Source organism: Durio zibethinus, chromosome 11, assembly GCF_047325235.1.
Source record: "Durio zibethinus cultivar Kanyao isolate XHJ-2024 chromosome 11, ASM4732523v1, whole genome shotgun sequence".
NCBI lineage: Eukaryota > Viridiplantae > Streptophyta > Magnoliopsida > Malvales > Malvaceae > Durio > Durio zibethinus.
This window is the reverse complement of record NC_143172.1, coordinates 15664775-15691654: the sequence shown is the minus strand read 5'-3', so window position 1 is coordinate 15691654 and position 26880 is coordinate 15664775. Positions and strand designations below refer to the sequence as shown.

The 26880-nt window shown below is 33.9% G+C and overlaps 1 protein-coding gene across 4 annotated transcripts; it reads right to left on the bottom strand.

The window, feature by feature from the left end:
• Window positions 1–785: 785 nt before the first annotated feature.
• Window positions 786–26748, bottom strand: LOC111289250 (CRM-domain containing factor CFM3, chloroplastic/mitochondrial-like). Of its 4 annotated transcripts, XM_022880122.2 has the most exons (10): window positions 25784–26699; window positions 24662–25127; window positions 24441–24571; window positions 18554–18898; window positions 17976–18132; window positions 17606–17898; window positions 17459–17518; window positions 1792–1881; window positions 1364–1616; window positions 786–1155 (listed from the first exon to the last, which is right to left on the bottom strand). In XM_022880122.2, the coding sequence occupies exons 1-9, from the start codon at window positions 26558–26560 to the stop codon at window positions 1428–1430; spliced, it is 2508 nt and encodes an 835-aa protein (XP_022735857.2). In that variant the 5' UTR covers window positions 26561–26699; the 3' UTR covers window positions 786–1155; window positions 1364–1427. The 4 variants fall into 4 exon arrangements, with proteins under 4 accessions (XP_022735857.2, XP_089624214.1, XP_089624215.1 ...); XM_089768088.1 differs by lacking the exons at window positions 786–1155; window positions 1364–1616 and adding an exon at window positions 3433–3470 and having other exon boundaries at window positions 25784–26743; XM_089768089.1 differs by lacking the exons at window positions 786–1155; window positions 1364–1616; window positions 1792–1881 and adding an exon at window positions 3510–3571 and having other exon boundaries at window positions 25784–26743.
• Between the last annotated feature and the right edge of the window lie 132 nt (window positions 26749–26880).

Genomic DNA, 26880 nt, shown 5'->3' with positions numbered 1-26880 from the left:
TAAATCCGAAAATCCATAACAACGCAAGGAGTTGAAAATCCATATGCTTTTTTACTGCCTGCCCGTTAGTGCTCTACTGTGAATGTCCAAATGGTTAGAAGAGAAATCAAGGTCAAAACAACCCAAAATTGAAAGATATTTGAATTCAATGCTTTTGTTATTGTCGATACCATTTGATTCATTAAATACTTATTGCCAAGACAATAACAAAAGCATTGAATTCAAATAACAAGAAAAGTACTTCAAGAATGGAAAGCAATCACAAAATGCTTTGGTTTTGGGTTTTGGAAAGAAATCACAAAGCACTTGTCCAGAACAAGAAATGTAACTAACGGGTTTTCTCTTCCAACCAATTCCAGAGATGGGTTTTGGTTTTTCAACTTCAAGAAGAACAATCAGTTCCTGAGATTGGTTTTAATTTTGAGTACTAGAGAGTGAGCTCAAAGTGGTAAAGCCATGGAATTACAGGATATGCATTGAGTAATAGGAAATCTTATTAGATTACCAATTTTACATTCATATCCGATCATTTAATAAAATTTCAGGATATGAATATCCCGTATGTTTATTAGATTATATAATTCGTTAACTTGTAAAAATATTCAGATACGTATTTTCGTTTCCCAAAAATATAATATTCAAATCAGACTGGAAAGAGACGATGGTTAGTTAAGAAATTTACTACGAGAGTATTTTTATCATAAAAAAAATGGGTGCAATAAGCGTACACGAATATATGGACATGTGACACCCAAAAGTGTAAAATAGGCCTAGCCCAATCCACAGAAAAAACGATCATATTTCGTTGTATTAACCCCAAAATAAACAGTAATTACAATAAATCCAGTGGCTTTTATGATGGGAGATATTATATTCCTTGAGCAATGAAAATAAATTATCAAATATGGACTCAAGCGTGGCAAAAAAACTGCCCAGACAGAACTTGGAGCAGTGTTTCCAAGCATCAATCATGATGGGGTTAAATGAACAGATCGCTGCAGAAAATGAAGCTGACACCATGTCAGGCATAAGCCAGGTCATAGCAGCTGATGCATTATTGCCAGCCCTTCCTCCCCATTTAACAAGCAGAGCAACTTGGGAAGAAAAAATCATCCACGATATGCATTCCACACCAATCCATCCCAATGTTCCAACCTAATCCGATGAAAGGAAGATAAGGATGGATGTATATAAGAAAACATTAATGATTTTACAGCTTCTAGATAAGTAACACAAAAAAAGGGCATAACAAGAAAATTATTTGGACTGGAAAAAAATAAAAATCATCAGTAATATGGAGTTGCAAAATTCCTGAAGAAACAATGTAGCAGGATTAAAAGATTAAATGGAGGACTGTGATTACCTCAAAGGGCTATGGAGAACAAGAAAGACACCATCTAGTCAGTTCAAAATTTTCAGAAATTTGATCAGCGATGTTTGCGTAAGTCAGCCTTTTCAAAGTTTAATTGTAAAGAGTCTTCATCAACTTCCCTGTCACTGTTGTTATCCTCATCTTCATTGTTGTCGTCAAACTCACCATCATCTTCATAGTCATCAAACTCATCATCATATTTATCATCACCTATAGATGCCATATATGAAGCTTCATCCTCACTCTGCAAACGTGTACTTGATAAATTATTTCTTAGAAAGAATCATTTTTTTCCTCAACTGTAACAAAATAATTGCAAAGAACAACTGAAGCTTCTAACAAAAAACCATCTCCAACTCAAAAAAGTTATCTATGCAACAAATGTCTAAGACAAGAATAGTAGCAACATAGTATCTCACTTGGGTGAGTTCTGAGACGGGATCAAACTGCACACGCCTTCCTGAGCCCCCGTTATTATCATCCTCAACATCTTGATCTTGAGAGGCACCCTACAGAATCAACAATAATTTCTCCAGTTTACTTCAAGCATAATGAGATTGAAAATATGTACAACGATATACTTTGGAAGTATAAAATGCATAAAGAATCAAAATCTTCCAGAGTTACTTTCTCTTTCCCCCACTTGAATGGAAAGAAAAGAAATACTAACAAGTTCCTCCAGTCAATTTTAAAAAATAAAATAGGTCTCCCACGTTATAGCCTCATAGGTCTGACCACAGACCATTGCATACTCTCTCATTAACTAGGCGTTAATAAAGGGAAAGGTTATGGCACACCAGTAATCATAAATAATGCAGCACCATGTGTAGATTAGCAATCATATTATTACTTTAAAAGGTGCTAGCCAATGTTGGTTCAATTCTGTGATCTACCTAACAAAGTTGTCCTAAACACAAGATATTTAGCGCTTTTTTTTCTTCTCTAGTTAAAAAAGAATTGCAGAACCAATTTCCTTAAAATTCTGGAGATTGATTGCAAGTATATTTGAATGCCAATCATGCATATAGAATGGCTCGGTACTAACTGTGGGATCTTCACCGTTGAAAACCACAAGATTTGGATAAGTGTGCCACAAAATTAATTTTTTCTATAACAAAGGGGAGTTCATTTCCCCTTTAAAAGCTACATGCCAAGTCCTATTGTGTTCCGTTAGTGTTCTTTATTATAGAGGAAGAGAGGGAAATTAAGTAATGGAGAAAAAACTTATGTGGTTGAAGGTGTATGGTTAATTAAGGAGTCAAAGTATCCCTTTGCTATGTTCGAGCATCTTCAACCATAAGTTTGTTAATTGATCATAGAGGAGATTTCTTATAGAGGAAGAGGCTTGATTACTTGCTTATACAAGAAGTGATTCTGACAACAAATGCAAATGACTCACATGGTGTTTTGGTTGCACGGGAAGGATCGTCTTATGGAAGACAGAGGTTGGTTGCTTGTGTGCTGGGCCTGGGGGGGAGTCTTCTTGAGAAAGTCCAACACATTAAATACAAAAGCTCCTGGTCCTTAGGTTAATTGGGAATGATAAAGCCTTACCAAGGAAGGAATTAGATCATTGGAAGTAAATGAGTCAACACATGCCTATGGTTGTTTACTTTATAAATCTTACCATGTAGCATTGCTTGCCACCAATAGTTCCATTAACTTAGTTTTTTTTCTTCTTTTACATTATTCATGACTTTGTGCTTGCTATTCCCCCACCCCTTTTAACTTTCTCTTTTGCTTAGTTAGTCTATTGATGTTTCCACTCTTCAATCTTCATTGGTTTGAGTTAAAGCCTTCATTTTTTTCAACTCCTCTCTTTGACAATCAGTGTTTCGAGTGGTTAAACACTTATAAAGAAAAATTTAGCATCTTTTATTATTCTTTCCTGTAGAGTGAATAACGTCTTTGTCTTTGGCATATATTCTTGTACAGAAGCAATAAAGATATGCTGTTAATGGGGAAGTTTAATAAGTTATGTTGTTTCTTGCAAAGAATTACAAAATGTACCAAAAAAAAAAAAAAAGAATTAACAAATTGTAGAGTGAGCTATGGCTTACCATAAGTATGATTGTTATACACTTGATGCTCTCATGTTCTGTATGAAGAATGGATTTTGTTTGACCTTGTAAGGTATAATATTCTGGCTAGCTTTGATTTCTTGTTATGAAAGAACTAATTTCAAACCTAGAATAACTTCTTTTTTTTTTTTTAATTCAAAATTTTAATCGTCAAGAAGTAGTCTTATTATAGATACAAGTTAAGAATACCAAATAAATGCATCAAGGCTTTGACCCAAACCAATGAATAGTTAAAACAAAATCAACAAAGAAAATGCGAAAGTTTAAAAAGACTTGAAAATAGCAAGTATGAAAGCATGAAAAAAGAATGTAAAAGAAATTCACCAATAAGCAAATGCCCTCGTTGGTGGCAAGCAAAGCTATGAGAGGAATTATAAAGAGAACAACCAAAGGCAATTCTCGCATCATTTGCTTCAAATGAATTAATTACTTTCCCAATAAGCTAAAATCCTCTCAAGTAACCGAAGGGTCTCTCAAGCTTTTTTGCATTCATTGCTCAAGATACAAGAAGCAAGATTTCTTTCCAAGTAAGCCAACTCCTTACTCCATAAGCTATGTTGAGAGATTATGTATCAAATCATGATCAATTTCTTTATTTGTTAGGATTTATATTTCTGGTATTTGTTTCTATGTTTGGACGATTGTATCCTCATTTTGTGGGTTTTTTTGTACATATCAATTCCTCTATATATTTGGGGATTCCTTTTAGTAAAATAACACTAAGATGACATTGTTTTTATCTTTGTTTTCATGAGCAAGGTTTGCTCTTTTTTTTCTTTTTTTTTTTTTTCTAATGGCCAAAGTAGCCATAGCGGATGTCTCTCTCGAGAGTGTATCAAATGTGACTTCTAAACCAATAACTGCACTTATTCCAAAGTTCACAATTGCACAAAAAGATAACTACATCTCTGCTTTGGGTGCAAAATCATATTCTAAGAAATCTTGGATTGTAGATTCTGGGGCGTCTGCCATTCGACTGGATGCGATGAATTGTTTTCAACATATATAATTCATGTTTTGGAAACCTTAAAATTTGTATTGCTAATGGATAACTATCCTCTGTTGCTAGAAAAAGAAACATTAAAGTTTCTAATATGACATTATTTTCAGTTTTGCATGTTCCTAATTTAACATGTAATTTAGTGTCTATTAGTAAATTGACAAAGGACTTAAATTGTATGGCTAAGTTCTATCTTTCATATTGCAAGTTTCAAGATTTACTTTTGGGGAGGATAATTGGCAATGCTAAAGAGCATGAAGGCTTGTACTATCTTAAGGATCCTCAACAAGTGAATAAACAAGCTTTGGCTCCAAATGGTGAATCTGTTTCTATTTCTAATGAAATTATGTTATGGCATAATAGATTAGGATATCCTAGTTTTCCATATCTAAAAACTCTTTTTCCTTCTCTTTTTAAGAATAAAAATGTCCATTCCTTTTGTTGTGAAACTTGTCAACTTGCCAAACACACTCATGTTCCTTTTCCTACTCATCCATATAGATTTTCTAAACCTTTTTCTTTAGTTCATAGTGATATTTGAGGACCTTCACGGGAAAATAACATAACTAGAACTAGGTGGTTCTTGACTTTTATAGATGATCACACACAAGTTTGTTGGATTTACTTATTAAAAGACAAATCTAATGCTAAAGCAAATTTTCAGCAATTTCACAAAATGGTTCAAACACAATTTCAAGCTCAAATCCAAATTTTCTGCACAAACAATGGGAAGGAATACTTCAATTTAATTCTTGGTAATTATCTAAAAGAAAATGAAATTTTTCACCAAAGTTCTTGTGTTAACATCTCTCAACAAAATTGGGTTGCATAACGTAAAAATCATTATCAATTAGAAGTTGTTCGTCCTATCATGTTTAACAATAATGTTCCTAAGTGTTTTTAGGGAGATGCTATTTTAACTGCCTCATACTTGATCAATAGACTTCCTAGAAGAGTTTTCAATTTCAAAACACCATTGAATATGTTTCTTGAATCATATCCACAAACTAGGTTGTTTACTTTTTTACCCCCAAAAGTCTTTGGTTGCACATCTTTTGTTCACAACAAAAGTCCATCTCATGGGAAACTAGAACCTAGAGCTATAAAATGTATCTTTATTGGGTACTCTCCTACTCAAAAAAGGTATAAGTGCTATTGTCCATCCACGAGAAAAACATGTCTCATTAAATATTATATTCTTTGAAAATCAACCTTTCCACCCAAAACCAACTCTTCAAAGGGAGATATTAGGTGAACATAGGCTTTGAGATTTTTCCATTCTGCTATTCCTATTGTGTCATCAACAGAAGCAAAGTTGGAAACAAGGACAGATTCATCTATGCCTAATCCTCAACAAAAAACAGAACTCCGTATTTATTCACGACGTAAACCAAAACCTTAGGAGGTACAAACTTTTATGCCCTAGCCGCATTGCCAAGAATCTGATTCACAAGTAAATTCTGAATCAAAAAATGCTAAGCCTACAACACCATCACCAATGAATACCCATCCACAAGTAAATTTTGAATTAGAAAAGATTGTGCATGCCACACTATTACTAGTGGGCACTCCACCTAACAATCTAGACATACCTATAGCACTCAGGAAATGAGTAAGATCATGCACTCAACACCTGTTGTCCAATTATCTATCCTACAATCGTTTGTCTACTGCATTTCATGCCATGATAGAAAAGATTGAGGTAACTAAAATCTCACAAAATATTCATGAAACTCTAAAAATCCCAGAATGGGAAGCTGTTGTACTTGAAGAGATGAGAGCATTGAAATGAAGTGAGACTTGGGATGTTGTGGAGTTGCCTAGAGGAAAAACACTAGTTGGATTTAAGTGGGTGTTTACTATTAAGTATAATTCAGATGGCGGAATAGAGAAACACAATGCTTGCTTAGTTGCGAAGGGATTTACTCAAACTTTTGGAGTAGACTACACTTAAATCTTTGCTCTATTTGTTAAATTGAATACAATAAGGGTACTGCTTTCACTAGCTGTTAATCTTGACCAGCCATTACACCAAATGAATGTCAAGAATGCCTTTCTTAATGGGGAGCTGGATGAAGAAGTTTATATGAATTTGACTCCTAGCTTTGAAAGAGGAAACAATGATAGGAAGGTACGCAAACTGAAAAAGTCTCTCTATGGTTTAAAACAATCACCAAAGGCTTGGTTTGATCACTTTGCAAAGTCAATAAAAAGACATGGAGTTACCCAAGGACAAACTAATCATACTCCTTTTTTCAATCACTGACAAAATGGAAAAAAGATTATTTTGATCGTTTCTGTTGATGATATTATATTAACATGTGATGACACTAAAGAAACAGAAAGGCTAAAGAAGACTCGTGGAAAAGAATTTGAACTTAAGGATCTTGGACAACTAAAATACATTTTAGGGATGGAAGTTGCAAGGAGTTAGAAAGGCATGATTGTTTCCCAAAAGAAATATATGGTTGATCTCTTAAAGGAAATTGGTATGCTTGGCTATAAACCAGCTGATACACCGATAGATCCCAATGTGAAGCTTGGAAAGAAAGGAGGAATTTCAGTAGATAGGGGAAGATATAAACAAGTGGTTGGAAAGCTGATCCACTTGTCTCATATAAGACTTGATATTGCTTTTACGGTTAGTGTATTAAGTCAGTACATGCACTCTCCATTTGAGGAGTATTTTGAAGCTATGTATCGAATCTTAAGGTATTTGAAGGATATACCTAGTAAGGGTTTTATTGTTTGAGAATAATGAACAAAAAAATGTGAAAGCATTTACAGATGCAGATTGGGCAGTATCAATTGAAGACTAAAATCCGCCTTTGGGTATTGTATGAAGGTTTAGGGTAATCTTGGCACGTGGAGAAGTAAGAAACAATCTGTTGTTACTCGAAGTAGTGCAGAAGCAGAACTTAGAGCTCTTGCACAAGGAGCTTGCGAACTTATCTGGCTAAAGAGACTTTTGGGAAAATTGAACATGATAGCTGAATACTCTAAGAAACTGTATTGTGATAACAAGGCTGCCATAAGTATTGCTCATAATCCAATGCATTATGATCAAACAAAGCATATGGAAATTGATAGGCATTTTATAAAGAGAAGATTAATATGGGAGTAATCTGTATGACCTATGTTCCTACAAAGCAACAAGTAGTAGATATCCCAACAAAGGGACTACATAAACCAAGCTTTGAGAGTCTTATTGACAAGCTGAAAATGATAAATATCTATTCTCCAGCTTAAGGGGGAGTGTTGACAAATTATGTATCAAATCAAGGATCAATTTCCTGATTTGTTGGGATTTAAATTTTTGATTTTTTATTTGTTCCTCGAATGATTGTGTACTAATTTTGTGGGTTTCTTTGTACGTATTAATTCCTTTATATATTTAGGGATTCCTTTTAATAAAATAACACTAAGAGAACATTGTTTTTATCTCTATTTTCAAGTTGTCATCCTTCCAAAGGATCCTAAAAACCCTTTAAGTCATTAGCATTCAATGGTGAAATCACTTTTTGTATAAGCAAAGTTTATCCTCAAGCAATTAAGTCTTTTCCCATGTAAGAAAGTCTCACTCTACAATCAATTTGGAAACTTATAGATGAAGATGCTTGCACATGACAAAGAGACACTTAAATCCTTAGTAACCTATGTACTCTTGACAAATGAATGCTCTTATTACATTACTAATTTCCCTCCATAAAGATCACAAATTTGCAAAACATTGGAGTTCGACGCATGGTGCTTGAAGAGAGAACTAGTGTATCATAAAAAAAAAAAATCAAAAAACACTTGCCAAACTTAAACCAAACATTCACATCCAGGGGCACTCTCCTTTAATCCCATGACGTGTCTACATATACAAACCTGTAAAACCCTACAATTTTACTTACATCTTCCTCTCATACCTCACCCACCAAGTAGACTTGATTAGCAAACAATATCTTTAGCAAATTCAAAATTACCTAAAACAATCTTTCATCAAATCTTTTGCTTTCTATGATAAAAGGGAGTTCATTTCCCTTTTAAGAGCCACATGTCAATCCCTGTAGTGTTGTGTTCTTGTGTTTTTCATAAAATAAGAGAGGGAAATAAGTAGTGGAGAAAAAACTTATCTAGTTGAATGTATATGGATAATTAAGAAGTTTAAGTATCATGCTCAAGTATCTTTATCCATAAGTTTTTTTAATGATTGTAGAGAAGATTTTCTTATATATGAACAAGCTTGATTACTAGAAGATAAATTTTACTTATACAATAAGTGATTCCATCATTGAATGCAAATGATATACATGGTGTTTTGGTTGCTTGAGAAGGATCATAGCTTATAGAGGAAGAAGTTCGTTGCTTTGGAGGGAGAGTCTTCTTCGAGAAAGTTTTAACACGTTGAATGCAAAAAGCTCGAGCTGTCCTTCGGTTACTTAAGAAGGATCACATCTTATTTATGAAAGAATTAGCTCATTGGAAGTAAATGAGTCAACATTTGCTTTGGTTGTTCACTTTATAAATCCTCCTTAGTAACGTTGTTTGCCACCAATGCTGCTGCATTCACGTATTATTGAGTTTTTTTAACATTCTTTCCTCATGACTTTATGGTTGCTATTTCCCCACCTTTTTAACTTGTTCTCTTGCTTAGTTAGTCTACTGATATTGTTTTAACTCTTCAATTTTAATTGGTTAGAATCAAAACCTTGATTTTTTTTGCTATTCATGGCTCATCTTTTTCACAAGTGTTTCAAATGGTTAAACATTTGCAAAGAAAAATCAGTAACTTTATTATTCTTTCTTAAGAGAGAATTATGTCTATCTTTGGCATATGTTCTTATCTAAAAGTAGCAAGATGATGTGAATGGGGGAAGCTTTAATAAGTTTCATTCTTAATTCAAAAAAATAACAAAATTGTTGAGCAAGCTATTGCTTATTGGTAGGTATGATTATTGCAGATTTGATGTTCTCGTGTTCTGTAAGAAGAATGGATTTTGACCTTGTAATGTGTAAGATTTCGATTTGTTTTGATTTCTTGTCGTGATAGAAATAAATTCAAATATAAAATTAGCTTTTTTTTCTTTTTTTTTGTCTTAATTCAAATTCTTAACTATAGGAAAATAGGCTTTGGATGTGCTTTCCAAGAGTGCCAATGAGTCATTTCATCATTGGACCCATAAGTGTCCAATGCTGTCTTGAGGCTTCGATGCTTAAAAATCCCTTCCCACCAGTCATCTAAACAAAGCCTTAGAGATCAAAACTATGAATGGCAAATAAAGGCATCAAGGCTTTGACCCGAACCAAGGAAAGTTTAAAAGGTTCGGAAATAGTAAGCATAAAAGCATGAAAAAAGAACGTAAAAGAAACTAGCCAATGTGGCCGTTGATGGAAAGCAAAGCTACATGAGAATTATAAAAGTGAACAACCAAAGGCAACTCTTAAGTCATTTACTTCTGATAGATTAATTCCTTTCCCAATAAGATATAATACCCTTATGTAAGCAAAAGGTCCCTGAAGCATTTTTGCATTCAAAATCTTAAGGGCTTGCTTAAGAAGCAAGACTTCTCTCTAAGCTAGCTCCTTCCTCCATCGGCTATCATCCTTTCCAAGCAACCCGACCATCTTTCAAGTCATTAGCATTCAATGAAGAAATAACTTGTTGACTAAGAAAAGTTCATCTTTAAGCAATCAAGTCAGTTACAATCAATTTAGAAAATTTATCGATGAAGATGCTCGAGCATGACAAATGGTTACTTGACTCCTTAGTAACCTACACACCCTCATCCAGCAAATTCTTTTATTCCATTACCTATTTCCCTCTTTTTACTCTATAAATATCACAAATGTGAAAAACATTAGAGTTTGACATGTGGCTCTTAAAAAGGGAATAAACTCCTCACAAACTTAAAACCAATCCCAAAACACTCACCAAAACCAAACCATTCACCCATGGGCACTCTCCCTTAGTCCCATGAGGTGTGTAGACACCCAAACTTTTAAAACCCTACAACTCTATTTACATTTTCTTTCATATCTAATCGTATTGAGACTCCCTTTTATATAAAACCACACTAACTTGTCCACCAAGTAGACTTGATTATCAAGTAAAATCTTCAGTAGATTAAAATGTCTAAAAAATTCTTCCAAAAAATCTTTTGTGTGAAAATCTAATCTTCCTTATTACTTGATTAGTTGACTTTATCTAATTTAGTTAAGTCTCTTATTTTTAGAATAGGGAGTGATTTGGGTAATTACACAAATCCATTAGATATTTTCCTATTATATGTAGAGAGTAAATTTACTCCTTTGATTAACTGTTTTAATACATGAAAATCTTCGGCTTTAATGTTGAGAATATTTAGTCTCTAACCTATATATTTTCATACAATTCTAGCATTGTAATGAGAAAATATAGAAGAATAAAATAGTTTTATTCTAGAGATTTCTTCATGGTATCAACACACGATTTAAACCTTTGAAAATTTTCACTCGGAGTCCAGTATGGCCAACAAAAAGGAGAGTCTCGTGTTGGGGGTTACCTCTAACCCCAGAGCTAGTGTTTCCCAATCATTACAGCACATTACCACTTTTATTCGAATAGGTTCTTTAGCAAAAAAGGTAATTTTCTAAATGCCTTAAATGTAAAACTAGAGAAATCAAATTCATGGATTGTGGATTCAAAAGCTTCAAACTATATGATTGGGGATGCATCTGTATTTAGTAACTACAACCCATGTCATATAAACTTCACAATTCGAATTGCTGATGGTTCACTTTCAAAAGTAATTAGTATAGGTTATGTTATTATTTTTAAAGAGATAACACTTGATTCTGTTATGTTTGTCCCAAATCTAGGTTGCAATCTACTGTCTATATGAAAACTTACAAGAGACCTTAAGTGTGTTACTAAATTTCTTCCAAATATATGTAAATTTCAGGATTTGAACTCGGGGAAATTGATTGGCAATGCTAAGATATGTGCAAGACTCTATATCCTAAAAGCTAATGATTCTGAAAAACAATATCAAAAGACTTTTTGTGTGGCTTCATCCTTCAGTAATAATAAAGATAAATACTATCATGTAATGGCACAATCGGTTAGGTCATCCAAATTTTTTATACCTCAAAAGGTTGTTTTCTTCATTATTCAATCAAAATCCTAACAACTTTCAGTGTGAAATCTGCCAACTATCCAAGCATACTCATACCACATATCCTAATCAGTCTTACAAATCATCCCATCCATTTTCAATGATACACAATAACATTTAGGGCTGTTCCAAAGCAAATAACATTATTGGCTCCAGATGATTTGTCATATTTAATGATGATCACACCAGGGTTACTTGGGTATTCCTTATGAAGGAAAAATCAAAAGTGGGCCAGCTATTCCAAAACTTCAATAATATGATCCAAACTCAATTTAAAACCAAAATCCAAATGATGAGAACCAACAATGAGAGAGAATACTACAATTCAATTCTTAGATCATATCTAGTGAAGCATGGTATAATTTATCAAAACTCATGTGTCGACACTCCTCAACAGAATGGCGTTGCTGAAAAAAAGAATCGACATTTGTTGGAAGTTGCAAGATCCCTCATGATGACTGCCCATGTACCTAAGCATTTTTGTGGTGAGGCTATTCTTACCGCTACATATCTTATAAGTAGAATGTCTTCTCAAGTCCTGAAATTTCAAAACGCTTACCAATCCCTCTCGGTTCCTATCCTCACCTTTGAATCATCTTGTCTATTCCCATTAAAGTGTTTGAATGCACTGCATTTGTTCTTACCAGCCAACAAAACCAAAGCAAATTAGATCTCAAATCCATCAAATGCATATTTCTCATATACTCCTCAAATAAAAAATGATACAAGTGTTACTCACCAATAACAAAGAAATTGTACCATTCCATAAATGTTACCTTTTTTTAAAATCAATCTTACTTTCCTAAAATCACCATTCAGGGGGAGAATCCAATTACACAGGAATATCAACTTTGGGAAGATCCTATTACCGACCACCAAACACTTCTCAAATTCCCTTTCACATCCAAAACATCCAACTAGATCCTCCAACTCTTTTTCAAGTTCAAAACATCCAAGCCAATCCTCTAAGCCCGAAATCCACAGAAGGGAAAACAAACAAAGAATTGATTGTCTATTCAAGAAGACATATCACTCAAAAAGATCTAGGAAAATGTACACCTTCAAAGCAAAACCAAGAATCTAAACCGATTCTCGAAATACTTGAAACCAACACAAGTAACACTCTTACTAAATCTGATTCAATTAAATCTTTTGATTATCTTGATCAACCGATTGCTCTAAAGAAAGGTGCAAGATCATGTCCTCAACACCCAATTTGTAATGAGGTTTCTTATGAAGGTTTATCACCTAGTTATTGGGCCTTTGTTACCACACTAAACAATATGCAGATTCCCAATAATATTCATAAAGCACTCATGCCACCAAAATGGAATATGGCTATTCTGGAAGAAATCAAGGCCTTAGAAAAGAACAAAACATGGGAGATTTCAAAATTACCCAAAGGAAGAAATCTAGTTGGGTGCAAATGGATTTTTACGATCAAGCACAATGCAGATGGAAGTATTAATAGATTCAAAGCTCACCTTACTGCAAAAGGATTTACTCAATCTTAAGGTGTTGACTATGAGGAAACATTTGCCCCAGTTGCTAAACTTAATTCAATCCGAGCATTATTATTATTGGCAACAAATCTAGATTGGCCACTCCACCAACTAGATGTCAAAAATGCATTTCTTAATGGCAACCTAGAAGAAGAAGTTTACATGAAAATCCCTCTAGGATTCAAAAACCAAGACAATTTTGGCAAGGTATGTAAGCTTCAAAAGTCTTTATATGCTCTCAAACAATCCCCACGTGCATGGGTTGATAGACTAACAAAAGTGGTAAAGAAGTATGGTTTTTCACAATGCTAGACTGACCACACCATGTTTGTCACATTCCCCTGAAGTAAAAATAGTCATTCTTATTGTCTATGTGAATGACATTATTTTTACTGTAGACTATGTGGAAGAAATTAGCAACCTAAAGAACCTCCTAGCCAAAGAATTTGAAAAAAAAGATTTGGAATACCTCAAATATTTTCTTGGCATTGAGGTAGCTCGCTCAAGGAATGGCTTTTTTGTTTCATAGCGTAAACATGTCATAGACTTACTAAAGGAAACCGGAATGCTTGGATGCAAACCTGTTGACAACCCTATGGACACAACGAATAAGGTAGAAATGGAAGAAGGAAGTCCACCAACAAATAAGAGCAGATATCAAAGACTTGTTGGGAAACTCATCTACCTCTCTCATACAAGACTAGATATCGGTTTTTTAGTTAGCCTGATAAGCAAATTCATGAACAACCCAACCAAGAAACACTTGAGGGTTGTGTATCGAATGTTACAGTACCTAAAGAAGAGTCATGGCAAAGGGTTATTTTTTAAGAAAACATCATATCAAAATATTGAAATTTACATTGATATTGATTGGGTTGGATCCGTTACTGATCGAAGATCAACTACTAGTTATTGCACCTATGTGTGGGAAATTTTGGTTACTTGGCAAAGCAAGAAACAATCTGTGGTGGCTAAAAGTAGTGTGGAAACTGAGTTTAGAGCTATGTCTCATGACATAGTGAGGGAATTTGGCTGAAAAGATTGCTAGGGGAGTTAAAGGTCTCTACAAAAGAATCCATGAAGATATTTTGTGACAACAAAGCTACCATACGTATGGCAAAGAATCATGTTCATCATGATAAGATTAAACATGCGGAGATTGATCATCATTTCATCAAAGAAAAGATAAAGGAAGGAACTGTTAGATTAGTTTATACTCCCACATACCTCCAAACTACAAACATACTCACTAAGGTTCTCTCTCAAAACAACTTCGAGAATCTGAAGTCCAAGCTGGGCATGATTGACATCTACCACCCAGCTTGAAGGAGAGTGTGAAAATCTAAACTTCATTATTACTTGATTAGTTGACTTTATATATTTTAGTTAAGTCTCTTATTTTTAGAATAAGGAGTGATTTGGGTAATTACACCAAATCTATTAGATATTTTCTTATGTGTAGAAAGTAAATTACTCCTTTGATTAGCTGTTTTAATGCATGAAAATCTTTGATTTTAAGGCTGAGAATATTCAGTTGTTAGCCTATATATTTTCATGCAATTCTAGCATTGTAATAATAAAAATATAGAAAAATAAAATAATTTTATTCTAGAGATTTCTTCATTTTGCTTGCTATAATAAAGGGGAGTTAATTTCCCCTTTTAAGAGCCACATGCCCTAATAGTGTTACGTTATTTTGTTCCTTATAAAGGAAGAGAGGGAAATAAGTGATGGAGAAAAAATTTAGGTGTACGGTTAATCAAGGAGTCAAGTATCCCTTTTATATGCTTAAGCATTTTCATCCATAAGTTTTTTAATCGAGTGCAAAGGAAATTTTCTTATAGAGGAAGAGACTTGATTACTTCAAGATAAATTTTTCCCATAAAAGAAGTGATTCTGACATTAAATACAAATGATTTGCATGGCATTTTCATTGCTTGGGACGGATCATGAATTATGAAGGAAAAAAGTTGGTTGCTTAGGAGGGAAGGGAGAGAAGTCATGCCTTTGGTTACTTGGGAAGGATTATGCCTTATTGAGGAAGGAATTAGCTCATTGGAAGCAAATGAGTCAACATTTACCCTTGGTTGTTTACTTTACAAATCCACCCATGTAGCGTTGCTTGCCACCAATGGTTACATTTGCTTAGAGGTGATTTTATTTTACATTCTTTCTTCATTCCTTTTTGCTTATATTCCCCCATTTTTCTAACTTTTTCTTTTGCTTAGTTTACTTGCATTATTTTAACCTTCAATCTTCATTTGTTTGAGTCAAAGCTTTTTTTTTTTCTATTCACAACTCATCTTTTGACAAGCACAGTTTCAAAGGTTTCAACATTTACAAAGAAAAAATTAGTATCCTTTATTATTCTTTCCTTGTTAATATTTATTTTTATGTGAAGGTTAACTACAAGGCATATTCCCTTGCAGTATACAACTGCTTAAAAAGGAATGAAAGCTGCATTTTCAAACTGATTCATTGAATAATATTTAAAAATCATGTCTTCCACTATGAAGAATTATCTGATTAATCTTGCCTTTTTTTTAAAGATTGATTAAATATCTATGTTTTATCTTAAACATTGCACCCTTTGGAACTCAAGTTTTGTATGTTACTATGATCTTATTTTATTACAGTATTATGTTCAAATCCAGCAATGTATCGTGAGCCTTTAACTAGTTCAACGATATAGTTCGTACCCTTCTCTGATCTCCAGTAATGAAATTTAAATCTCATTCATTGGAGTTTTGACTATGATGGGCAGAACTCCTAAAACAAAAACTTTAATGACAGGTGTACAAGACAACTGAACTATGAGTAACCTCAGTGTTCAATTCAGTGGAACTAAAGTTTATATAGCCAGTTTGGTTTCAACTATTATAGAAATGTGTCATGCAAGGAAAAAGATCTAAAATCAAGATATAAATTTCTGGTGCCCAAGAATAATGGTTTCAAGTCCATAACACTTGCTAAGAATCACTTTTATGTTAGGTAGGCACATACATCTAGCATAAAGTTTAAGACTCAAGCAGGGATCTTGTTGAACACTAAGAGTCCATAAAGTCCATAAATTTCTGCAAATTTAACAACTTGATTTCTGCAAATTTCTACGATCCTGAGAGTTGAGAGGAAGCAAAACATTATCATAACCGTCAAGATTGTGTTCAGTAATGGTGTGGGTAGCTGCTTGGGTTGAGGAAGAAAGCAAAGACAGTGTGAGAGGAACATAGAAGAGATTAGGAGACATAAGAGGTGTGGGTGATGAGTGAGGGAGGTCTGCCGCTGATGGAATTTAAGAGAAAGAGAAATTGAGTTAGACTAAAGGAGAAACAAAGTGTAAATTTTGAGAATAAAGTGGCAGAGGTTCAGTTGGTTTTGGTTTAGCCGAACCAATAATAGATTTTTTATTTTTTATTTTTTTTTGCTTTTCTACCATAAAATTTAGGTGCGAATTTGAAGGCTTGGGGTACTACTCACATGTGGCTTCTAAAACCTAAACTTATATTTTGCTTCTCTTTTTTTCTTGTTTAGGTGAAAATTTGAGAGGAAAAAGCAAATGATCAACGAAAAAATGAATACTTTAAAATTTTTTTAATAATTTAGTTAAAAGTTTAAAAGGAAATGTGAGTTGTTACTTAGTGAATTTAATTTTTTTTGTATTTTTATGCTCGTAGCCATGTATAATTATTTAAAAATAATAAGTAATTTTTTATATAATTTCGATAATTGTGATATTATTAATTGTATTTTTTATGAGTTGATAAATATTAAATTACTAATTATTATACTATTTTGGTTTAATTAGTTATTTTAATTATTTTATTTGAATATTTGATCTAATGGTAAAGTATATTTATCCATGCTCAAAAAGTTAGGTTTTAATCATCTTCCATCAATAATCATGCGTTATAAAAAAATAATTAAAATGTTCATCATAATTTTTTTAATTAAATTAAATTATGATGTTAACTTCATAGATATTTTTTCCATGTTATGTATTTATAGTATTTATGTCAATGAACTTCATGGGTATATTAATGAAAAGTATTTTAATATTTATATTAATTCTAAATTATAACTACAAAATGTGAATAAAATATTTTGACTTATAAATAAAAGAATTAAAATATCATAAATTACTTTAAAAATTATAAAATAAGTATTTTTATAATTATAATTATAACTATTATATTTTATAACAAGTTGTACAAAATTAAAAAAATTCACAATCATAATGATCACAATAATCTCTTTTATATCCACAATCTCAATTAAAACGACGCGATCGAAAACGCAGCCATAACCACAATTTAAATCCATGGACTTAAGAATTGACTATAGAGAGGAAAAGGAACACTTACAATTTCCTTTTTCATTTGCTCTATGGTTTTCTCCAGTTCAGAAATATGCTGACTTAGAGCCTGCAAATAGTATGATGTAAGACAAAACAGTAATATGGAACCATTGTTATAAGTACAACAATAAAATCAGAATGTAAGAGATCAAACCTCATGGCGTTGCATTGCAACTGAGCGCTTCAATGCCTTTGATTTTGTTAGAAGGTTTTTTGGCCTTAGGCTAAGGGGCCGACGATAATTCTTTCCACGATAGTAAATAAGAACATATCCTTTGGGGACCCTTTCTATTGCCACCAGTATCCCACCACTCTCATACTCCAACAGCCTTGCTGTATCTTCAACAAATGCAAGGGTCTTTTGTTTGGTTATTAGCTTCACAAGTTCTCTGTGCTTCCAATGCAGATGCATATTCTCAATGACACCATCAAAAACACCACGAATACCTGGTATATCATTATAAAACCATCAGCATTTTAACCCTGAATTCAAATTTCAATCACAAAACGAAAAGATTACACACCAAGAGGTAAGTATGGTATCATTCTTAAACCAACTCTGCGAAACATAACTTGTTCCTCATCAGTGATTATTTCTCGGTCATAATCAGGAGCAGCAGGGATCATGGAGGCTTCTATTTTAGCTAATAACCTCTCTGCTCTAAACTTTTTGGCTTGGGCCTGTTTGTGCATTCAAGCATTCAATTAACATCAATAAACAAATAAGTAAAATAACTAAAACAAACTGTGAACTCAGAGAAGATACAACCATGGAAAAGTTTATAGCATATAGGAACAACCAAGATCCACTAAGCTGGAAACTAAATTTAAAAAAAAAAAAATTAATAGTAAACTGAGGACCAAAAATAGCAGCCGGTTTCAGATCTTCAAAAAGGTAAATAAAATCAAGCTTATTTGGCATACAAGAGAGAGCATAGTATTAGCCTTGCCAAGAAGCTAAACATGCTTATACAGTAAAAGAACGTTCCATGGTTAATTTTCCAATGGTTTAAAATAACAACAATAGTGAATAGTTTAAAAAATGCCAATTCTTTTGTGAAAATTTTCATCTCAACCATCAGGGTATACATATTATACTTACAACAGCCACTTTATGTTCGATGCGTTTTACAAGTCTAGCATGCTTAGCTTTGGAAGCTTCTTCAATCATCTTTTCACGTTCTTCAGCAGTTATATCTCTTCCCCAGCGGGCTTGAGCTTCATAAAACTCAGCCAAAGTACCTGCCAGTGCCAGTCCTTTATCTTGACCTGATTGAGCTGGCTCAACTGCTCTGATCCGCACTTTCTCCTCAACATCTTGAATCTGTTTTGTCAACTCCTGTCTTTCTGCTAGAGCAGCAGCAACACTTGTTGGAAGGAAATCTTTTCCGCGGTATATGACAATAAAATACTTGTTTCTGAGCAGCAAAACACCTCCAGTTAAGTTCTGCAAAATTGCTTGTATGAATGAGTGTAATATTCTTCTGTCTCCTTTTGAAAGTGCAACATATCTTAAACGATGAAGAATACAAAGAAATACTTGGAAAAATGTCATGCAGGAGAGTTATGACACAGTTGTGGTGGTAAATGCTACTTTTATAATCTTGGACCAAAGTTATAATGCTACTTTAAGCAGTGTGTGTCCCTCAACATTCAAGTTTAACTTTCCATCCATTAGTCTCATTTTCCATCAGAATGAGATTATTATGCATCTTTGTTACATTTCATCAAATTAACTAATAATTGCTACCTTGCATGTATGTGCATTGCTCATAAATTAATATAAGTTTCTAACATCTTCAAATTAAATGAGGTTTGGTTTACATGAACGAAACCATTAGTTTGTTCCATGAGTTGCTATTTTGACCGAGTTGATTGTGTTATATTCCTACTCAACTGACTGCATGTTGTAGACATTCAGGTGCTCCTGAAGCCTTCTTGGCCACAATAAAATAGAAATAACCTCAAGAGAAATAATCTAAATTCTCCTGTAAAGAGTATCATAGAATAATCAATTTGTTTGGCAGGCTCAGTTGAAAGAGATTTGACATAAAAATGGTTCAGTTTGAGAAGGACTAGTGAGAGGTAGAGGAAGATCATATGGTAGAAATCATAGCAACAGACCTTTTATATTGAGTCATACTAAGTATATAGCCTTTGATCAAGCATAAATAGAAAAAGAATTGTTGTAGTCAAACCTCCCAAAAAGTTTGGGATTTAATCTTAATTGAACTGGGTTGAGCATGGAAGGAACCAGTCAACTTTTCACCTATAGCAAGAATCAGGTAAAGCTGCGTGGCAGCCAAAAGATTGCCAACAATTGGTAGAAAAATAAAAGTAATAATCTGCTGTCATTATGGGGACTGAAACTGTGGGAAAACATTTATTTATAGTTGGTTGTAATCTTGTAATCTGTATATTTATATTTGTATCTCTAGAATTAAGTATTTGTATCCCTAGAATTAAGGACAAAAAATTAAGATAGACAATCCCTCAATTATAGGATCAGTTTCAAAAAGATTTAGTTTCCTAGTTTACCCACTAGTTAGTTGTATATAAACCTAAGGTGCTTGTATAATTCTTTATGAGCAGTTTTTTTTATATACATTCAGTTTTACTCTTAGTTTTCCACATAATTTTATTTCTTAGTTTTTTAACATAGTATCAAAGCTTTAGGCTCTTCTTGGGAAAAAAATTTTTTCAACCTTCATTGCTGAATTCTATTTCAAGCCTTTATAGCCAAATCTTGTTAAATCTTTCAGTCTTATTTTTTCCCTCTTTGGCCTTCATTGCCTAGAATCATCTCTGGTTAAACCTTTGTTATCAAGACTCGTTTTAGTTCTAATAAAGATAACCATACCAAAGATAACAAAATCTGCCACTATTACCCGATTTGAGGAAGTGACAATTGGTAAAACCACCGAAGTACTACAAAAGTCTTGGGAACAAAGAGAATTGGATAGAGAAGAGATTGAGAAACTAAGAAGCCAATTTAAAACCATCGAAAAGCCTACTAGGATATGTTCTTTGGCTAAGGTCTCTAGTTCAGGTAAAGCTTCTAGTTCTCATGGATTAAATGTCTCAATTAAGCCTATTACGAGTTCTTGGGTCATTGACTCAGGAGCCACAGGCCATATGACACATTCCTCATAGAAGTTTAGTATATATACCTTGTATCCTAGTAATAAGAAAATTATTATTGTAGATAGTTCACTTACTATAGTGGTAGGATAGGAGATGCTCAAATTCATCCCTCGTTTGTTCTTAAAAATGTTCTTCGTGTTCTTGGATTGTCTACTAATCTAATATCTATACAAAAACTTATCAGAGACATGAATTGCAAAGTGACTTTGTATCCCTCTTATTGTGAATTTCAGGACCAGAGTTCGGGGAAGAGTATTGGATTTGCTAAAGAGAAGGAAGGACATACTATCTTGAGACATCAAGCAACACAAATAATATCAAGAATAGTTTACCTTTGTCATTTCTTTCAAAAAAATCTCCCAATAAAGAAAAAATCTGGCTTTATCATTTTCGTCTTAGACATCCTTCTTTTGGAACTTTGAAAAACATGTTTCCTTCTTTGTTCAAAGGATTAAATGCCTAAAATTTTCATTGTGATGTTTGTGAACTTGCAACGCATAGATGTGTGTCTTTTCCAATTAGCAATAAAAGAAGTTCTACTCCTTTTTACTTGATTCATAGTGACATATGGAGTCCTTCTACAATTTCTAATATTTTTTATGCAAGGTGGTTTGTTTCTTTCATAAACGACTGTACCATGGTCTCTTGGATATTTTTACTTAAATTCAAATCAGATATGAATAGTGTGTTTTTAAGCTTCCAAAACATGATCCAAAATCAATTTGGAGTAAAAATCAAAAGATTTAGGTCTGATAATACAAAAGACTATTTCAACCAAAGTTTATCTACCTATTTTCAAAAGGAAAGGATTATCCATGAGTTATCTTGTGTTAATACTCCACAGCAGAATCGAGTGGCAAAAAGGAAAAACAGTCATTCACAGCAGAATGGAGGGGCAAAATGGAAAAACAGTCATTTACTAGCCATAACCCAAGCTTTACTTTTTCAAGCAAACATACCCAAATCCTATTGGAGGGAAGCTGTTCTCATTGCCACACATATTATAAATAGGTTATCTCTAAGGATTTTGGGATTTAAAACTCCTATGGAACTACTCTCACAATTCTATCCCAACTTTAATACCACAAAGAACCTCACACCTAGAATATTTGGTTGTACATCATTTGTTCATGTTCACAGTCACAATAGGAAGAAGTTGGATCTTAGAGCAATTAAGTGCATTTTTGTGGGATATTTATCAACTTAGAAAAGGTATAAGTGCTATCATCCTCCTACCAGAAAATTCTATGTGTCTGCATTTATCACTTTTGAATAAAGTAAACCATTTTTTATTCAACCTTACCTTCAGGGGGAGACTTCGTTCATGGAAGATAAGGATAACAACTTTCTTTTGCTTGATTTGTCCTCCTTTTCAACATTTTCACCCATTAATTCTTCTAAGTTGAAACTTGTTTCTTCTGAGTCCAAGTTAAACACTGAATTTAAGTCTGAACCCATTCCAAACACAGAAGATGTGACAAAGGATAATATTGTTCTTTATTCTATAAAGGAATTACAGGTGTACTCAAGAAGAAAAGTTCCAGATCCTAAACCAGTGCAAGTTCAAGAACCTAATCCTAACTCTGAAAATGAGATAACTACAATTTTTGACTCTGTTTCTCAAAATGAGCATGAATCTCCTAAAACTATAGCTAGTGATTATGATCTGCCTATTACTATTAGGAAAGAAACCAGAGAATATACTAAGCATCCACTATACCCAATCTCTAATTTTGTGTCATTTGAAAAATTCTCACCATCCCACAAAAATTTTTTTGTAAGCCTAAACACTATTTCTGTTCCAACTATATTATCCGAGGCATTATCTAATGAGAAATGGAGGCAAGCCATGAAAAGAGAAATGTAGGCCTCAGAGAAAAATAAGACATGGGAACTGGTAAAGTTGCCTAAAGGAAAAAATTCAATTGGGTTTTTATTGTAAAATACAAGACGGATGGTACTGTTGAAAGATATAAAGCCAAGTTGGTGGCTAAGGGCTACACTCAAACTTATGGAGTGGATTATCAGGAAACTTTTGCTCCAGTTGCCAAGATGAATACAATTAGGATTTTGTTATCATTGGTTGCAAATTATAACTAGCAGCTTCAACAATTTGATGTAAAGAATGTTTTTCTACATGGTCATTTGGAAAAAGAAATATATATGAAGGTTCCATTGGGACTTGGAGGTCATCTAAAAGCAAACAAAGTATGCAAGCTGAAAAGGGCTTTATATGCCCTTAAAAAGTCTCCTAGGGCTTGGTTCGGGAGATTTGCCAATGTAATGCTAGCAATGGGATATAAGCAGAGTCAAGGAGATCACATATTGTTTATCAAGCACTCTAATTCAATGAGAGTCACAGTTCTATTAGTATATGTTGATGATATAATTGCAACTGAAGATGATGAAAAAGAGAGAGAATATCTAAAACAGTGTTTGACTAGAGAATTTGAGATAAAAGAGCTAGGGAGATTGAAATACTTCCTAGGAATTGAAGTAGCTCACTCACAGTATAGTATTTTCATCTCACAACAAAAATATATGATGGGCCTTCTGAAGGAAACTGGTAGCTCGCATGTATAACCTGCAAATACCCCTATAGATCCTAATCATAAGCTTGGAAAAGCTAATGAAGATACTGTTATAGATAAAGAGATGTACCAAAGATTAGTTGGAAGACTCATTTATCTCTCACATACTAGACCTGATATAGCATATACTGTGTGTGATAAGTCAATTTATGCATAGTCCTGAAGAAGTACACTTACAGGCTGTCTATCGTGTATTGCACTATTTGAAGGCCAATCTTGGGAAAGGTATCTTATTCAAAAGAAATTCGGGACTGATTTTAGAGGCATATACAGATACTGATTATGTAGGTTCAGTAACTGATAGAAAATCCACCTCAACTATTGCACTTTCCTAGGTAGTAATCTTGTGACTTAGAAGAGTAAAAAACAGAATGTGGTGGCAAGATCAAGTGCCGAAGCAAAGTTTAGAGCAATGGCTCAAAAAATTTGTGAACTACTATGGTTAAAGATTATCCTAGAAGACTTGAAGATCAAGTGGGATGGACCAATGAAACTCTACTGTGATAACAAGTCTACAATAAGCATTACACACAATCTTGTGCAAAATGATAGAGCAAAGCACATTGAAGTAGACCGGAATTTCATAAAGGAGAAACTAGACAGTGGGTTGATTTGTACACCATATGTATCAACTAAGGGTCAACTTGCAAATGTGTTGACTAAAGGTCTCAATAGTGCTACATTTCAAAAAATTATTTCCAAGCTGGGAATGCAAAACACCTATTCACCAGCTTGAGGGGGAGTGTGGGAAAACACTTATTTACAGCGGTTGTAATCTTGTAATCTGTATATTTATATTTGTATCTCTAGAATTAAATATTTGTATCCCTAGAAGTAAGAACAAAAAATTAGGATAGACAATCCCTCAATTATAGGATCAGTTTTAGGAATATTTAGTTTCCTAGTTTACCCACTAGTTAGTTGTATATAAACCTAAGGTGCTTGTATAATTCTTTATGAGCACTTTTTCATTATACATTTTACTCTTAGTTTTCCACACAATTTTATTGCTTAGTTTTTCCACAGAAACTATCTTTATCCTTAGACATGGCATTATGCTAAACAATTTTTAAGCATAATTCTTAAGAGTAAAAATTTATGCTTGGGCAATGATTCATAGCTTTGCATCCTGCTAGGGTACTTAACATTTTGCTGTTTGTGCAATGGCTTAGATTAAGAAACAAACTTTAGGCAGAAGAATAAGAACACACTAAATTCATGTTACTAAAGCCTCTAAGTTGTAAAAGAACATACCTTAAGCTCCTCAGCCATAAGCTTGTTATTAGTATTCTGAATACCTCGTTTTATAGCAATCTTTGCAACAAGGCTTTGCTCCCAAAGTTTAATTATTGCAGCTGCCAATCCCTGGTGGTTTCTATTCCTCCCTATAAGAATATTTACATAGAAAAACTTTATTTAATGTCACAAACAGACAAAGTAAAGTAAGAAATCATGGAGAGAAATAGTGAACATACCCAGAGCAAAATGACAAGGAAGTAATTTAGCCATTTTCCGTAAATTTGTCATCTCTGCATTGGTAAGCCGTGGTCTCATTCCAGCAGGAAGAAACCTGAAAGGTGTTTTATAACCAGGAATCTTTTGAGGAAGTAAATCAGCATCAACTGGAAGTACTCCTGTACCCCACCACTCAACAAACTGAGGCCCTAGACCATCTAGTAGGCTGTTATACTCAGCTTCCTCTTCACTTATGCTTTCACTACATTCAGGCTTCACCACAACCAGATCACACCTTTCTCGGGTTGAAGTTGTGCCAGTTTCACTTCCCCTTACTGCATTGTTAGCAGAAGAAACATCTGGGATAAAAAGAGTTTCTCCTTCTCGATCAATAGAATGAGATCTAGAAGGACCTTCATAGTTACTTCCACGATAGACCACCATGACACTTCCAGATCTCCATATAACTAATCCTCCTGTACGGCACTGACCATCAATTCAAGCCATGAATATTATGTAGTAATAGGTAGTCAGAGCCATGACATCATATTAAAGCACAAATGCAAGGAATTATAAATTTTGGCTACAGATATCCTAGTCACACCAAAATCTACACAAAAACATGAACAATTTGATCCTCTACTTGGCATCAAAGACTAAATGGCATGTTACTTTTATGACAAGTTCCTTTATCATGTCCAATGAGCAATTCACACATCCATTTCATAAACTGTCGTGAAAAATAATTCAAAGACTAAACTTACTATCTCATGCTTTATGGAATGAAAACTAAGTCAATACTAATATATTAGATTGCTTTCATGATATTTCATCCCTTATCACCATTCACCAAGTAATACCAAAAGGCATAATGTATCAACCAATCTACTCAATAAAAAAACAAAATCTTATTATAACTATGTCACCTCCATTATAACATCATTCATTTTTTTTTCTTTTTTGAAAAGAAAATTTTAGCTATAAACTTAATTTGAAGATTACCAAAAATCCTTAAGTCATAGACTTGCATGAATAGGAACAAATTGGATACTATACAAACCAATAATATAATTTCAAATATGGGGCGAAAACAAAAACACAAAAACCATCTAACATCTCCAGTGACAAAAGCAAGAACCAACCTCAACAATCTCATGAGCAGTCCTCATATCCGCTGCGAGAAACTCATGAAACTTAAGCCTAACTAACTCCTCCTTCCGCCATTTATCATGAATCTTCTCCAAAACTGCATGTGTAATCCCCGCCTTGGGCACATTGATTCTTTCCCTTAAATACATCCCCATCCTCCTCAATCTTCTCAGTTCCTCATCCTCAATCGTCAGCTCCGCCAATGTCGGTGCCTTGAACCTCCTCTTCTTCAATCCTAAACCTCCCTCCTCCACCACCTCCACCTCCGCCTCCTCTCGCTCCCAAGGCAGCACAGCTTCGTCCTTTTCTCTCTCTATCAGCATCGTATCAGGCCGAACCCACTCTCTTTTCAATAAATCACCTAACCTCTCTTCTCCGGTCAGCGGTGTCGACTTATAATAGTCCATTTCATCTTCGTCTTCGTCTTCTTCATCTAATCCTAACCCTAAGTTTCGCAATCTAAGAACGATTCTTTCGATTGCGCTTTGGCCTTCAAAATATCGCGTTTCAACATCCGTCTTATTATTATTACCGTTCGATTGGATGACATTTTCGGAAGGAAAGGGCCAGGCTTGCAGTGAAGTAGAGGCGACGGAGGATTGGTGGTCCCACGGGTAAGAATAGCGGTCGGAGTAGGAGGTTGGGTTATTTCGGATGCGAAGAGAAGAGAAAGGTGAGGCTTTGGGGGCAGAGGCAGAGAAGAAAAGGTTGAGAGAAGAAGAGTAAGGGTAAGAGTAAGAGGAGAAAGGGAGTGAGGCCCTAAGTGGCATTTCCGTAAAATTCTAAGGCTTGGTTTTGTTATCCAGGAAGTTGTTATCCAATGTTTTGTTTTGGCTGCAGAGAGAGACGAGAGTGTGGGAGAAAGCCGTTTTCCGTTGCGGGGATGGATAAGAGTAAGGTTCTCCCGGTTTTTTTTTTAGGGTATTTTGGATATTTGGTATGGAGATGGGCACACTTTAGTACGTTGGGCTTTCATTGTTTTTTGTTTCTAATTGGGCTAAATATTGCTCTCTCTCTTTGTTTTAAATTAATTTATATAGTTGTACCGATATTTTTATTGTATACTTAATTTTCAAATACTTTCATATAA

What these genes read in the sequence shown, in the direction of transcription:
- LOC111289250 (XM_022880122.2), bottom strand. Translation starts at nt 26,560, where the DNA reads ATGCCACTTAGGGCCTCACTCCCTTTCTCCTCTTACTCTTACCCTTAC. An exon ending in TTATGGCTGAGGAGCTTAAG is followed by an intron (nt 18,899 to 24,440) that starts GTATGTTCTTTT and finishes GCAATTTTGCAG; the next exon opens with AACTTAACTGGAGGTGTTTT. An exon ending in GATACCATACTTACCTCTTG is followed by an intron (nt 17,899 to 17,975) that starts GTGTGTAATCTT and finishes ATGATATACCAG; the next exon opens with GTATTCGTGGTGTTTTTGAT.